General features: G+C 38.1%; 1 protein-coding gene across 5 annotated transcripts in view; it reads left to right on the forward strand.

Moving 5' to 3' along the window:
- Positions 1-14,015, forward strand: part of Lifr (LIF receptor subunit alpha) — a 68,604-nt gene that overhangs the window by 24,859 nt on the left and 29,730 nt on the right. For 3 of the 5 annotated variants that reach the window (XR_003301948.2, XM_026401777.2, XM_026401779.2), the window contains exons 2-6: positions 363-398; positions 1,560-1,716; positions 3,496-3,610; positions 5,486-5,625; positions 11,497-11,660. Coding sequence is in view for 4 of the 5 variants with exons in the window: in XM_026401777.2 (XP_026257562.2) it covers positions 1,578-1,716; positions 3,496-3,610; positions 5,486-5,625; positions 11,497-11,660 (558 nt within the window). In the remaining variant the exon portion in view is untranslated. The remainder of the gene's footprint in view (positions 1-362; positions 399-1,559; positions 1,717-3,495; positions 3,611-5,485; positions 5,626-11,496; positions 11,661-14,015) is intronic. The other 2 variants (XM_026401778.2, XM_026401780.2) reach the window with 1 other exon arrangement.

Here is a 14,015-nt window from a genome sequence, read left to right on the forward strand (position 1 = left end):
TTTACTTTCACTAAGGAGTATGTTTTTGAAGTTCTCTCATGGGGTTCCACTTATTTAGATGTTAGATCTGATTTTCTTTATCAAGTCTTTGTTTCTCATTTCCCTTCTCAATAATATTCTCAAAATTTTTATTTATATTCACCATTTTTTCTTGACAATTTGTTCAGTAAAACATTTGTTTGATGTTTTTCATCTTGTATTTAAACTTTTTTGAATAAAAGCCAGTGTATTTGAGAGTGATTTTTTTATGTCTGACTGTTCCTTTTTCATAACATGCTTTTCTTGTTTTTATGGCTATGCCATGTTTGCTCTGAGTGTACTGTTTAGAGGTTTTGTTCTCCTTTTTTTCCTTTTTCCCCCAGTACTGGAGATTGAACCCAGAGCGTCATAAGTGCTAGGTAAGTGCTTCACCACTGAACTACATCCTGAATACTTATTTATTTAATTTCAAGGTGCTATCATGATAAATTGCTCAGGCTGCCCTCAAATTTGCAATCCTCCTGTTTCAACCTCATGATTAATGGGTTACAGGAGCATGCTGCTACTCCCAGCTTGATTTTCTTTGTTCTTCTAAGTTTTCCTATTTTCTGCATTATCTCTCTTTCTTCTGGGAGTATTTTTAATTTTCCTTTTGGTTATTCTGTTTTTCCTGAGTTTCTTTTTAGTATTTTAGTATTTGCATCTATGTTTTGTCATCTTTGGTTTTCTGTGTTATGAGATTAAGCAATATTAGGTCAGACAGAAGTTTTCAGAACATTGGGAGTACTTGTGAGCAGACAGGTTTCACTCTAGAAAGGCGTGGGAACAGCTTTCCTCTGGGGAATTCCTAGATGTTCCATATGGAAAGCACCTAGTCTGTGTTCGCTGTCCTGGGGAGGGGGGGGGCGTGGAATTAAGTTTTTCGATTTCTGTAAACGGATCTTTGAATCTTTATGTTCCAACCTCATATCTCACTGCCCTCATCTTTATGCACCCAGGGTGGATTTAAATGGCACTGTCCAGCTGACCGTTGTTGTTTAGCCACCAAATCTATTAACCATCCTTGTTTTTTATCTTTTCTCTATGCCTCACACAATATGCAAAGTAATATACAACTCTGACCTTGTAAATGGCATGATTCCAAGTGTTCTACACATATTTAATTACTCGGTCCTCATAACAAACTTAGAAAATAGTTGTCATTCACACTTTGCAAGTGAGGAAACTGAAGCATAGAGAGGTTAGCATCACACAATCAGTGAATCTGTGTATCATTTGAAATTGTCAAAACTTCAATTTTAAGAACTGCTTTTCTCTATTTTAATACTATTGGAGTTGAGAGTTGATATACATGTGCTGAGTTATAATCTTGAACAGGATGCGCATCATTTGGAAGTTGACCCTATGGTGTGTGCCTGAAGCAACAGCTGTATATCCAGTTGATGTTTCCTGGGGCCAGGGCAGCCTGGGTCTCCTCTGCTGTCAAAGTGCAGTCAGTGCCATTTGCAGTGCTTGTGTGTACTATGTGAGGTGTTTCGGAACAACCTGAACAACCTTTCGAAATTCCTCTCCTAATCCAGGGCTAGATTGCATGGACCATGGATATTTACTTCAGTTGGAGACATCTGTCCCAGGTGGTGGACAATAGAAGAATGAGGATGACTTCAAGTCTCCAATGGCTCTTATCCACATTTATTCTTTTATATCTAATGAATGAAGTAAATAGCCAGAAAAAGGGTAAGTAAACTAGACTTTTAGAGAATGAACAAACTGCATTTTAATTTAAATTTTGTCCATGAAACAGTCTTGTTTCTTTGTTGATCCCTGAGGTCTTTAGTGGCTAAAATCCATTTTTTTTTTTTTTGGTAATTTTTTCGATGTACTTTTAGTTTATTTTTTAAAAGACCCTGAAAGATAAATCAAAATATTCTTTTTTCATTTAAAAAATGACAATATAATTTAGATGCAATAATATTCATTCTTTTAGGACACAGTTCTTTGAGTTTTGCCAGGGTGTGCAGTGATTACCTACTGGCTCCATCAAGACAGGCACAGGCCCAGCACCCAGGAACATCCCCGGGTGCCTCTGCTGTCAGCCCCTCCTGGTCCCACCCTGCCAACTCTGCTCTGTCTTCTCTCCCTAATTTTACTTTTTAAAGAATGTTATAAAATGAAATCTAAGTACATTTAATATGTTATTGGTATCCTATTGAAGTATATTAAAAGTGTTGATGTAGCTGGGCCTGGTGGCACATGCTTATAATCCCAGTAACTTAAGGGGTGGAGGCAGGAGGATCACATGTTCAAGTCCAGCCTCAGCACCTTGGGCCTAAGCAACTTAGTGAGACCCTTCTCAAAAAAAAAAAAAAAGAAGGAGAAGAAGAAGAAGAATGTTTATATAGGTATTACCCAGCATGTTTGTATGAAGAGCATTATTATCCTGCTGCCTCATAGCTTCATTTTTATATTATTCCCATAATTAAACAGAGGTCTTTTCCCTAAGGTCATTGATAAAATAACTGTATTATGATGACTACTGTTTATTTCTAAAGTGAGCACTTCTGATATGTTTTTTGTTTTATATAGCTTTATAATTTATTTTATAATGACTGTCATGCCAAGTACATATAAAAACAAGAAAAAAATTTATGAGAGAACTCTGTAGTCGGGGGTGGAATACCATTTTTTACTGTATAGTCCTCCCCTACACACCCTTCCCCCTTCTTCCCTTTTCCTCTCTCTCTCTCTCATACCTTCTTCCTTTCTTTTCATTTTTCTATGGGGTGACCTTTATCGTCATTTAATGTTCACGCGTATTCCATGATGTAATGTTATTGTATAGATGTGAGTAGGTGCTTTTAGGATTGTAATCTTCTGAGTTGTTATTTTTCAGTTGTTTAATTAAACCTGTACATAAAAGGATTTTTCAGAGGCTCATATGAGTTCATTACTGTTTAAAATTAACATTCTTTGCCACCATCTGAAGATTGGTTATGGGATTCCTGGAGAGGATGGCCATCTGGTAGCAGTGAAGTAGCCGGGTCCGGGTGTTTAGGTGCTGCATCTGTGGACTTGGGAGCCATGTCGTTTTTACCAAGATTTTATTCTGTTTTTTACAGTGTGGGTTTTGGACATTCAAGGAGGACTAGAATGCCCCCAGTCCACCTCTTGGTCCCAGCATCGAATCTACACTGTATTCAGTTGCTTCCTCAATTTCTCATAGTTTCCTGGAAGTAGAATTTTTGATATTGATCTAACCCCCAAAATGTCTAGAAGTTGGTCCGCTTGTATTATCTTTCAGCATTCCCATTTTTTTTTTTTACACCAAAGCTTCAAAAGAAACCTGAAACCTGTGCCCACCCACTTCTGCAGGGTTGTCCCTTACAGAGAACATGTGCCTTCTGCAAACCCATTTGCTTGAGTTTAAAATTGACAGTAACTCAGTGTAGCTGAGTTACTAAGCATGTTCTGTGTTGTGTGTGCCCATGTGCATGTGTCGTTTTCCTCCTTCTCCAGGGGCACTTCATGATTTGAAGTGTGTAACTAACAATTTGCAAGAGTGGGACTGTTCTTGGAAAGCACCCCTTGGAGCCGGCCATGGCACTGTTTATGAAGTTTGCATTGAAGACAGGTAATGGAAATACTTAGATTGATTTGTAAGTACAACTTACCGGTTCTTCATCTTTCATTTTAGAACATACGAGTTTCATTCTGGGTATTTTTAAATGATATTTAAATGAAGCTTCTTAAAAATTTTGAATCTGATGTTGATAAAGATAGAAACAAACCCTTCTAGCCAAAAGTTGGATTCTTTTCTTAAATCAATAGCAATTATGGAGCATATCTGCCGTGTGATGACCTGCTATGGGAAGTCTTACTAGTCTACCCCAAACCAGTGTCTAGCTATACAGGTTTAAGTTTGTGCCTAATAGAAAATGTCACTCATAGTGGCTCAATACACTAGCAGTTACTCTTGTGAAAAATGCATACAGTGTAGAACTGGCATGGTTGTTTGTGGCCATTGAAACTCAATCCCTCTTTGCTGTGCCACTTTGCTGCCTGGTTTATGGAACTCACGGTTCAAGGTGATGCTTTAGGAGCAACCTGTGTCTTATTCCAAGAAGCATGCAAGAATAAGGAGTACATGTTCCTTGAAGAGACTTACAACAAGTCCCACAGAGTACCTCTGCCTACATCTCATTGGGCTGAGTTCTCCAGGAGGCTAGGAGGTAGCTCTCCTAGCTGAATGGCAGCATCCCAGTAAACACTGGGTATGGGTTACTAAGGAAAAGGGAAAGGTGAACCACGGGAGGTGGAGAGGCAGGCTCTGTCATACCATATTACTCTCTTAAGTAGTGTTAGAGTGGATGAGCTCTTGTGCTTGGAATGAGGCCCCTGGGGTACCCACACAATCCCAGCAGGATTCTGAGTTGTTAACAGTGCCAAAGGAGTTCCAATAAGCCTTCTCTAGTCTCACTTTGCTAATGAGTGGTTCTCCTATGAATGGATGTAAATGTGTATTTAAATACAATCAAGGTTTTCCCCATTTTGTGTATATTTGTTGAGCATTATGCTAAGCTTTGGAGTAATTCACCAATCAAAATGAGCTAAGTTATGTTGCAGATACAACTTGCAATTCTTAATTCCTCAGGAAAATACAGAGTTATTATTTTCTGCTGTATTTTATTTCTACTGGGTATGGGCTGGGATATCTACCCTGAGATTCTTTCTAAGGACCCCAGATTGGTGATGGGGGAGCAGAGGGGACAAGGCCTGACTTTTAAAGCTTTCTTTTAGAAATGACAGATATGAATTTCACCAGGCTTCTCTGGCCAAATAAAAACCACATGGCCAAGCCTTACTGCAGAGAGTCAGAGATGACAGTCCTGTGAGTCCAGGAAAGGGAAATCCTGAATAGTTCAGTAAATAGCATGCTGAGAGGTTCAGTTCTGGCTCCCTGTAAGCTCACAGTAAACAGAGAGTGACTGCTGTGTGGGTTCTGTGCCAACGGAAGTTACCTGAGGATGTGAAGGTCATGGAAGGGGGGACCAAGGACTATCGAGGGCACTGAAAGCATTTTGAAGGCAGCACTGATGAGGAAGTCTTGTTCAAAGCCACCCAGAAGCCAGGCCTGAGGAGTGGGCAGGTGAGGTGGGCAGTTTTACTTCATTCGTTGACCTCTGTTGCGCTCAGTCTTCGAAGGTGGTCCTGGCTGGTCTGGTCTCAAGGGCTGGGTGCTTAGGAGGGTAGAGCATGCAGTAGGTGAGGCCGCAGGGGGCGGGTCAGGGTGAGATTTGAAGAAGTCATCTGTGCTTACTCACTGCACTTTCTGGTGCAGCCTGGTTATTTTTCCTGATAAAATTGCTATTAATCCCTCATTTTTCAGTATTAAAATGTGGCACAATCAAGTATATTTGAACACCAAAGATCATAAGGTATTTTTCACTGTTTTTTTGAAAATGGAACTACTAATTAAATCTAATTAAAAATGTTTCTTTTATTGCAGGCCCCGTTCTTGTTATCGATTAGAGAAAACAAACATTAGAATCTCAGCTCTTTCACCTGGTGATCATGAAATAAAAATAAATTCTCTACATGATCTTCAGAGTTCTATGAGCAAATTCATATTAAGTGAAAAAAATGTTTGTAAGTATTTGAAAAGAAGATTGATTTTAAAGTAGAATGGGACCCTTGTTGGTACTGTGGTGCTTTGTCATTGACAGACACTTTTTGGTTCTGCGAATTTGACTTGTGTAGCAACCTTGCTGTGAATTACAGAGCACAGCTAGGATCAGGAAGGAAGCATACTTACCTTCTAGTCCAGCAGAGTAGACCCCAGAACTGAAGGTCCTTCCCTCAGTGCAGTACCTTTTCCTTGGCTTCCTTTGCTCTTGATTCCTATACATCCCTTGGCATGTCTCAAACGCCCCTTGCTCTAGACTCATCTTAGACCATCCCACTGGAGACTCTATTCCTTTCTTGGCATATCCTTGGGCAGGCTGTGCTTCTTTGTGGTGTTTTTCTCAGTTCAGTTAATATTCCACTGTGTAATTAGGTATTTACCATGTGTCTCCTGAAATAGGGTCCATGAGGATAGGGACTTTGTCTTCTATACCAAGACTGCTGTCTGGAAGCAGGCATTTGTTACAAGCTTATTGATTCAGTGTCTCGGACGTATGCTACCAGCAGATTGGTACTAGGATCAGGAATGCTGGATTAAAGACATCCCCGTTTGCAAAATAAATTCAGGCTGAGAGAGATGGACAGTTTGCTGTGCAACAGACTTTAAAATCCTGAGTATTCCTGTCACTTAATGGGGGCAAGTGGGTTTGGCAGGTCCTGACTGCTGTGGTGGAACAACAGCATTATGAGCAGCATCATGATATTCCAAGGAGTCTTTTAATGGTACTGTGATGAGTCTTGTAAGGTTGACTGACGTTGAAGTGAGAAAGAAAACAGTTTGGTGATTCGTCTAGTATTGTGGAATGGATGTATGTATGGAATGATTTCTGTCAGAGCATAGGTTTTGAAAGAATAAGAACAAATATGCTGTCCAAGTACTTAGAGTCTTTCCTGTTTTCTGGTTGAAGTGTTGTCCATGTAAAGTGCCTCTTAAGCCATCCCTTAAGGTAAGAGAGATGAATCATGTATTATTTTCTTTGAACAGTTGGGAATATTTTCGGTAGGTCAGCCATGACCCCAATACCCAGAGAAACACTCTTAACACTTAAATACATTTTCTGTGCGTGTACATGTAATAGGTTTGTATTGATTTATAGTCTGCTTAACATAGACACGTAATAGAGTTCTAAGTTATTTCTGTAAACCCTTGTTGTTGTTAATGCCTGCATAGTGTTCCATCAGATGGACGTGCCATAATTACTTAAAGAGCTCTGTTATCAACATTGATTTTTGTTTTCAGTTTATTAGTGTTATTACTAATGTTTTTTAAAAATATTATTTTTAGTGATGAACACAACATCTTTGTTTATTTTTATGTGGTGCTGAGGATTGAACCCAGTGCCTCACGCATACTAGGCGAGTGCTCTACCATGAGTTTCAGTGAATATCTTTTGTGTGTGTATGTTTGTGAATTTGTCTGATCTACTAGGATCAGGAATGCTGGATTAAAGATATCCCCTTTTGTAAGACTCTTGATAGTCTTTGTCAGATTGTTCCAAAAACATTGTGCCTCTTTGCATTTCCACAAACTTAGAAGTATGCCTGTTTCCCCACATCTTTAGCAGGGCTGGGTAGTATCCACCTCATTTATTTTTGCCAATCTAATCTAATGACCCCAAGTTATATCACTGATGTTTCTTTGATTCTGTGATTAATTAAAAAAGAATGTGTCAGTTATATTATTTTCTGAACTGTCAGTTACAACTTTTCCATAGCATTTGTCACCATTTTCCTCACTTGTTCACAGAGCTCTCCCTGTATTACTTGTTAATTGCCATATTTGCTGCAGATTTTTTTCTGATTTAAAAAATTTTAAAAATATGATGTTTTTCATACCACAAGTTTTCCTTTTTAATATGGTGGGATTGTTTGCTATTTGGGGGTTTGGGGTTTTGCTGACATGTTTGATTTAAATCTTTCATCCACCTGAAATCATTCTGTAGTCAAGTATGAGGAACCTGTCTACTCTAGATTTTTTAAAAATCCCTAGGATTTTAAACATTTAAACAATCCAGATTGTGGTTACTTTATCTTGGAAGCCTCTTGATGGTGCTAGTGGTAATTAGAAAAGGTTAAAAAAGTAAATCAAGACAGATTATAGGCGACACAGTCGATTGGTAGTTCATTGTTTCTTACATATCATGTAATTCATTAGTGGCATTTTAATAAATAATAATAATTTAATAAATAATGATAATAATGGGCCCAAATGATAGTTAGAATAATGGTATTGGGATAAGAAAGTTTAAAAGCAAATTAGATAAACATAACCTGGAGAAGTAGATGCGTGTCTTGGTCTGTTTGGCCTGATGTAACAAAATACCTTAGACCAGATAATGTGTGAACGTCAGAAATTTCTTTATAGATCCAGCTTCTGGGATGTTCAAGGTCAAGGTATTTGCAGATTTGGTGTCTGGTGAGGACATGTTCCTCATAGATGGCGAGGGAAGGGGTGAACAAGCTCCCTTGGGCCTTTCTTATAAAGGTAGAGATCCTCTTTGCAAAGGCAGAGCCCTTGTGACTTTCACTTCCCAGAGGCCCCTCCTCATAGCACCTTTCCCCTTGAGGGTTAAGTTTCAAGAGTTTGGAGGGGAGTTCAGACCACAGCCGTGCATCAGCAAAGCTTTGAGCACCTGTTGAATGTGAGACAAACTCTGAAATGGTCATGTCGCTGGTCATTAGAGGATCTAGATTATTTGCTGCTAAATGAAAGCATGAGAAATTAAGTTTTCTCCAGGTGTGAAGATGGTTTCAAAAGTTAGCTTACTAAGCAAGCAAGGTTTTATGCATGCTCGTATACATAGAATAAATTTTGTATTTCCCAAGGGAAAGGATAAAAAAGACTTTGTAAGACTTCTGGTGTCTCTTTTCTTAAAATAATCTGAAAATTTGGGTCACTCTGAGCAGGATAAATGTGGATCCTAAAAAAAAAATCTAGGAAGACTCTTGTCTCCTGATGTTCTAAGGAAGACAGACCATGTAGGTTGTAAGTAAGCTGTTCTAGCTTTTAACAATAAATAAGACTTTCATTAAACTTCTTTCTATATAAAAGTTCTGAGTTTCTGGATAACAAGTTAAAATTGTCATCAAATGCCTATTTTAGCTCTACAGAAATGCAGATGACAATTCATTGGGAGCTTAGGGGAAACTTCCATGTCTGCTATGAAAAAAGGAAAGGAATAGTGGGATTTTAGATTCTTCCATTTGTAATCATGGCTGTTACCATTTTTAGCTTGAATTATTGGATATGACTTGTGTTTTGAAGCCTCCCTTACTCTACTAAAGTGTAAGTTACGTGGACTTTTTAGGGAGGGGAGCATTTTTTTTAATAATTTTTTTAAGCTATAGACAGACAAAATATCTTTATTTATTTATTTATTTCTATGTGGTGCTGAGGATCAAACCCAGTACCTTACACGTGAGGCAAGTGCTCTTTTACCACTAAGCTACAACCCCAGCCCGGAGGGAAGCATTTTAATGGATTAGCCTTGCCTCAGCTAAATAATAATCGCATGTTCCATACTATTTAAATCACTGCATTGTGACGTCTCTAGCCTCTGGAAGAAGAGTGCGCTCCTATAAGCCTCTTGTTCTCTGGTCATGCTGGCACCTGAACTTTCCCTCATCTGGCACTAAGTTAAACTTCTTGCTTCTCCCTGCACACTTTTTCTTTTTCACAGACACCTTCCCACTTCAAGCTTCTCCTACAAAGCACCCCCACTGGTGACTTTGTTGTATAGTTTAGACTTTAAAGTCACATGTTGTAGGTCCTGTAGAGCCGTACACATTTAATTCTGATCCAGTGTAGAGCACCCTGTAATGCAAAATTTAGTAAACTTATTTTTAAGTTCTAGGACTGATTAATTTATAATGATTTGTATATTTGGTATTCACCACACTGAGCTACCCTAACCATGTACTCTCCTGCAGTTTGGCACTTGCAGTGACTATTTATTGGCCCTTGAACTTCACAGGGAATGACTAAAGTGAGGTAAAAAAGGACACACCTCTGGGTTTCTTCCAGTGTACCTTCATCTTACTGTCGTTTGAGGAAGAAACGTGCAAGAGAACCTAAGACTCTCTGCTGCTCACATCTGACAGCCTGCATTTCATGGCACAGGACACACTCGTATCTTGTTTTCCACTGATCCAGAAGTTTCCATAATTACCCATTCCTTAAGGGTAGGAAAATGTGAAGATTTTCCAGATGCATTACTCTTTCTACTATCTCTTTTCAGCACATGATGCACACCCCAGGTCTTGAGCACACTGTCTCTTTACCTTCTGCAGTTGAGCAGAGAGCTTGTGGCTCTTTGCTCTGGTCCTCCAGTGTGAACTTGTATTTGGCCTACCTGTGTCTTTTTGGCTCAGTGATCCTAGATTTTCTCTGGTTTCCTTTGCTTCTAGATCATCTCCTCTCTGTGTTCTTGTGGGTGTGTCTGGTTCCTTGAAGGTACAGTTGTCTATCGGCAGCCCCTCTGTTGAGCTCTGGTTGTTACATGTCTGTATGTTTGTGTTTCTTAGTCTACTTTTCTCACCCCAGCGTTTGCAGAGTTCTCTGCCCATGCCTCTTCTTCCTGGACACTTTGTCAGCCATAGCTGGTCTTCTGTGTTTCTTCACAATAGTTCCTGATTCCTTTTGTCTTTCTTGGAACCTTGAGTGAAATCTTGATTATTTCTCTTTCTTATTAGAGCAAATCTACATTTCTATGATCCAAGCATTTCTTTGAAATGCCCAACAGATTTTTTCCTTTTGTTTCCATATTTGTCACTGTAACCAATAGGTCTGTTACTCTAGCCAGATTTCTCCAGTGGCCTCCTCATGGACTACCATATTACTCTTGTCTCAGGCCCTGGCAGAATGTGGCATATCATTGCTAAAGCACCAACCTTTCTTTTATTTGGCCAACCCACGCCCTGCGCTTCTGCACTGTAACCCATTGCCTGCTTATCTCAGTGCCTTGGTCATTGTGCCAGCCTTCCTGCTATTGAGTGATATCCATGACTGGGAATGGCTCATCAAATTCTGTGAGCATCCCCTACACGATGGACTCTGACCCTGGAAGATGAGTGAGAAGACAGCGAGAAAACATGCAGAGAGCTTTCTCAAAGTGAGCTCCCTATATTTTGTCTCTTCTTAGGCCTTATCTACTGCCACACAAAGGAAAGACTTTTTATAATATATACTTTTTTATTTATTCCTTTTAGATATACATGTTAGTAGAGTGTATTTTGACATATTATACATACACAGAGTATAACTTATTCTAATTAGGATCCCATTCTTGTGGTTGTACATGATGTGGAGTTACACTAGTCATATTTTCATATAAAAACACAGGAAAGTTATGTCTGATTCATCTACTAACTTTCCTATTCCCATATCTTCTCCCTTTCCTTCATTCCCCTTAGTCTAATCTAATGAACTCTTCTCTCCCTCTTCACCTTACATGTGTTAGTATCCGCATATCAGAGAATATTCAGCCTTTGGTTTGGGGGGATTGGCATATTTCACTTAGCATGGTAGTCTCCAGTTCCAGCCCTGATAAATGCCATCCTTTCTTTCTTCTTTAAGGCTGAGAAATATTCCATTGTGTATACACACCACATTTCTTGATCTATTTATCTGTTTTTTTTTTAATGGTGCTGGGCGTGGAACCCAGAGTCTCCCTCATGAAAGGCATGCACTCTACCACTGACCTCCACAAATTTTTAATTCTTGATTACTTTTTATCTAGGAGGAATATAATTAAAAATTGTTGATTAATAGAAGTATAATATTAAAAATCATTGGTTATTTATTCCGTTTTCTCTTCTGTTTCCCTTTTTTTAAAGCCTTAGTTCCAGACACTCCCGAGATCTTGAGTTTGTCTGCTGATTTTTCAACATCTACGTTACACCTCATGTGGAATGACAAGGGCTCTGTTTTTCCACATCACTCGAATGTCGTCTGGGAAATTAAAATTCTACGTAAAGAGAGTATGGAGCTTGTAAAATTAGTAAGTTTAAACAAACATAGTTTTTTTCTTATGATGTTAAGGAAACGGAATGATTTTTTAAAGCATTTTTAAGGTGGTATCAATTCATTGGTGGTACCAATGTTTTTTTATATATTATTAAGGAGTAGAGCAGATTTATTTCAGCATTTGTTAAAAACCATATTCTATGATTCAGAAATCACTTGTATTACCAGTATAAGAAGTTCAGGAAATTAAGGGAATAATACTCCCTTGATCAAGTGTGATGCTTCCACTCGAACACAATAAACAGTATCTTCATGTGCTCCTTCCTGTCTAGCTGCTTTAATATACTGTCTTTTCATAAACAAAAGGATAGTATGCTTGTAATTCAGTCTATTTTTTTTATCTTTATGGAATAAAGATGAATGTTTTGAATATATCTGGCCATAATAATTGTTGAAAAATAAATCAACCTCAATTTACCAAAACCTGAAATTATATATTTAGGACATGCTTTTTTCTATTTTTAATCCTGTTTATGAATGTTTTTTTTAATGATCCACAATTAATTGGCTCTTAACCTAAGAGGCAATAAGAATAGTTATGAAAAGTGTGACAGGTGCTATGTGGATACTTGAATAAGAAGGATGCTCTTTGAAGTGTGAGTGAAATCAAACATAAATGAAGGAACTATTCTGTTCTAAATCGGTGTAACTCATTACCACAAGACACACAACAAGTTGGCCATAATAAGGAAGCAAAATTTCCCTAATTTAGGGAGAAATGTTTGCATGAGAAAATAATAGCAAAGGCCAGAATATGAGGAAAGAACAAATTAATTTAAAATAGTGAAGTAAAAGAGGAAAAATGCCCAGGTAGGTCCATAGTAGATGTGTGACATTTTTATTTATAATAATGTGTTACTGATATCATTATTTAAGTCAGAATTGCTACCACAAAAAAATAGCATCATAATGTGCTCCAAAATGAATGCTGCCATTTAAAAAATATTTTTAATTACAAATGGACACAATACCTGTATTTTATTTATTATTATTATTTATTTATGTGTTGCTGAGGATTGAACCCAGCACCTCACACATGCTAGGCAAGCGCTCTCTACCACTTAGCCACAACCACACCCCAAATGTTGTCATTTTGTAATAGTTTAAAAATCAAGAATCCTGGGCATTAGTGTTTCATTGAAGGCACTTAACTACCTGTTGCCTCTGTGCACAGCCGGGAAGCCTGCCACAGAGGACCAGGGCAGGCTGGAGGGATGCCTGGCGACCAGCCACCCCTCCCACACACTCCCCTTGGCTTTTCATGGAGAGAAACTATTTCTACTTTTTATTTAATTGATTTTATTTTTTTTAATACACGACAGCGTAATGTATTACAATTCTTATTACACATATGGAGCACAATTTTTCGTATCTTTGTATATAAAGTGTGTTCACGCCAATTCATGTCTTTATACATGTACTTTTAAAAATTTCTACTTTTTTAACTGATTCGTTTATTATTTTTCTCCAGGTAATATGCTTATGTTGCTATTTCTTTTTTTTTTTATTTATTTGTTGTTTTTGTTTTAGTATTGAGCAATGTTTTATTAACTGCCACAAGGAAGATGAGAATTCAGTCCTCTCACCTTCCACCTCAGTTACATTCTCACATTCTGTTTCTTCTCTGCCCCTCTCTCTTTATCCCCTTCCCCTCAGTTTGCCAACTTCTTCCAATATGGTTCTGTTGTAATTTTTGTTAGAATAATATTTATTTTGTTATGGTTATACAAACATAATTTGCAGTCTCTTTTTTTTAAAAAAATAGAACTTGCCTTTTTTTTAAAGTTGTGTTTCTTAGATTCATTAACTCAATCCTCAATTCTCTCCAGGTTGTATAATATGCCAGGGATTTTGTCGGTTTATGTTTGTGCATAAATCTGTCTGAGCACCTCTAACTGGATTTCCAGTGTTTTTCACCTAAGGGCTCATATAGACACTGTTGATGTATGGTACAGAGTATAACTGAGGCTGGTGGCCAGACATGTCACAGGGGCTCCAGCAGCCTCAGCTCCTATAGGCAACCCTAGGTCTGAAGTGATACCCGTAATGCAGTGAAGTCAGAACATGGTTTCTCTCAGGCTCATTCGTTAGAAAGCTATGAGGCAAGGGTCTCCAACACCATCTGGATTGTTCTTTATACCTTTTTCTTGTTATGGATCCTCTTTTTCCTCTGTCTCTTATTTCTGCATATTGGTAAAAGCATATATTTTAGTATCTATTTGCTGTTGTAGATACTTCCTGTTGTCTGTAATAACTAGCTTGCAGATATAATTTACTTCTTAATTTAGCTTTCAAAAAATTTGAAAAGTCTGTCCATTACTATTATTGA

The sequence above is a fragment of the Urocitellus parryii genome, chromosome 1, assembly GCF_045843805.1.
Source record: "Urocitellus parryii isolate mUroPar1 chromosome 1, mUroPar1.hap1, whole genome shotgun sequence".
NCBI classification, from domain to species: Eukaryota; Metazoa; Chordata; class Mammalia; order Rodentia; family Sciuridae; genus Urocitellus; species Urocitellus parryii.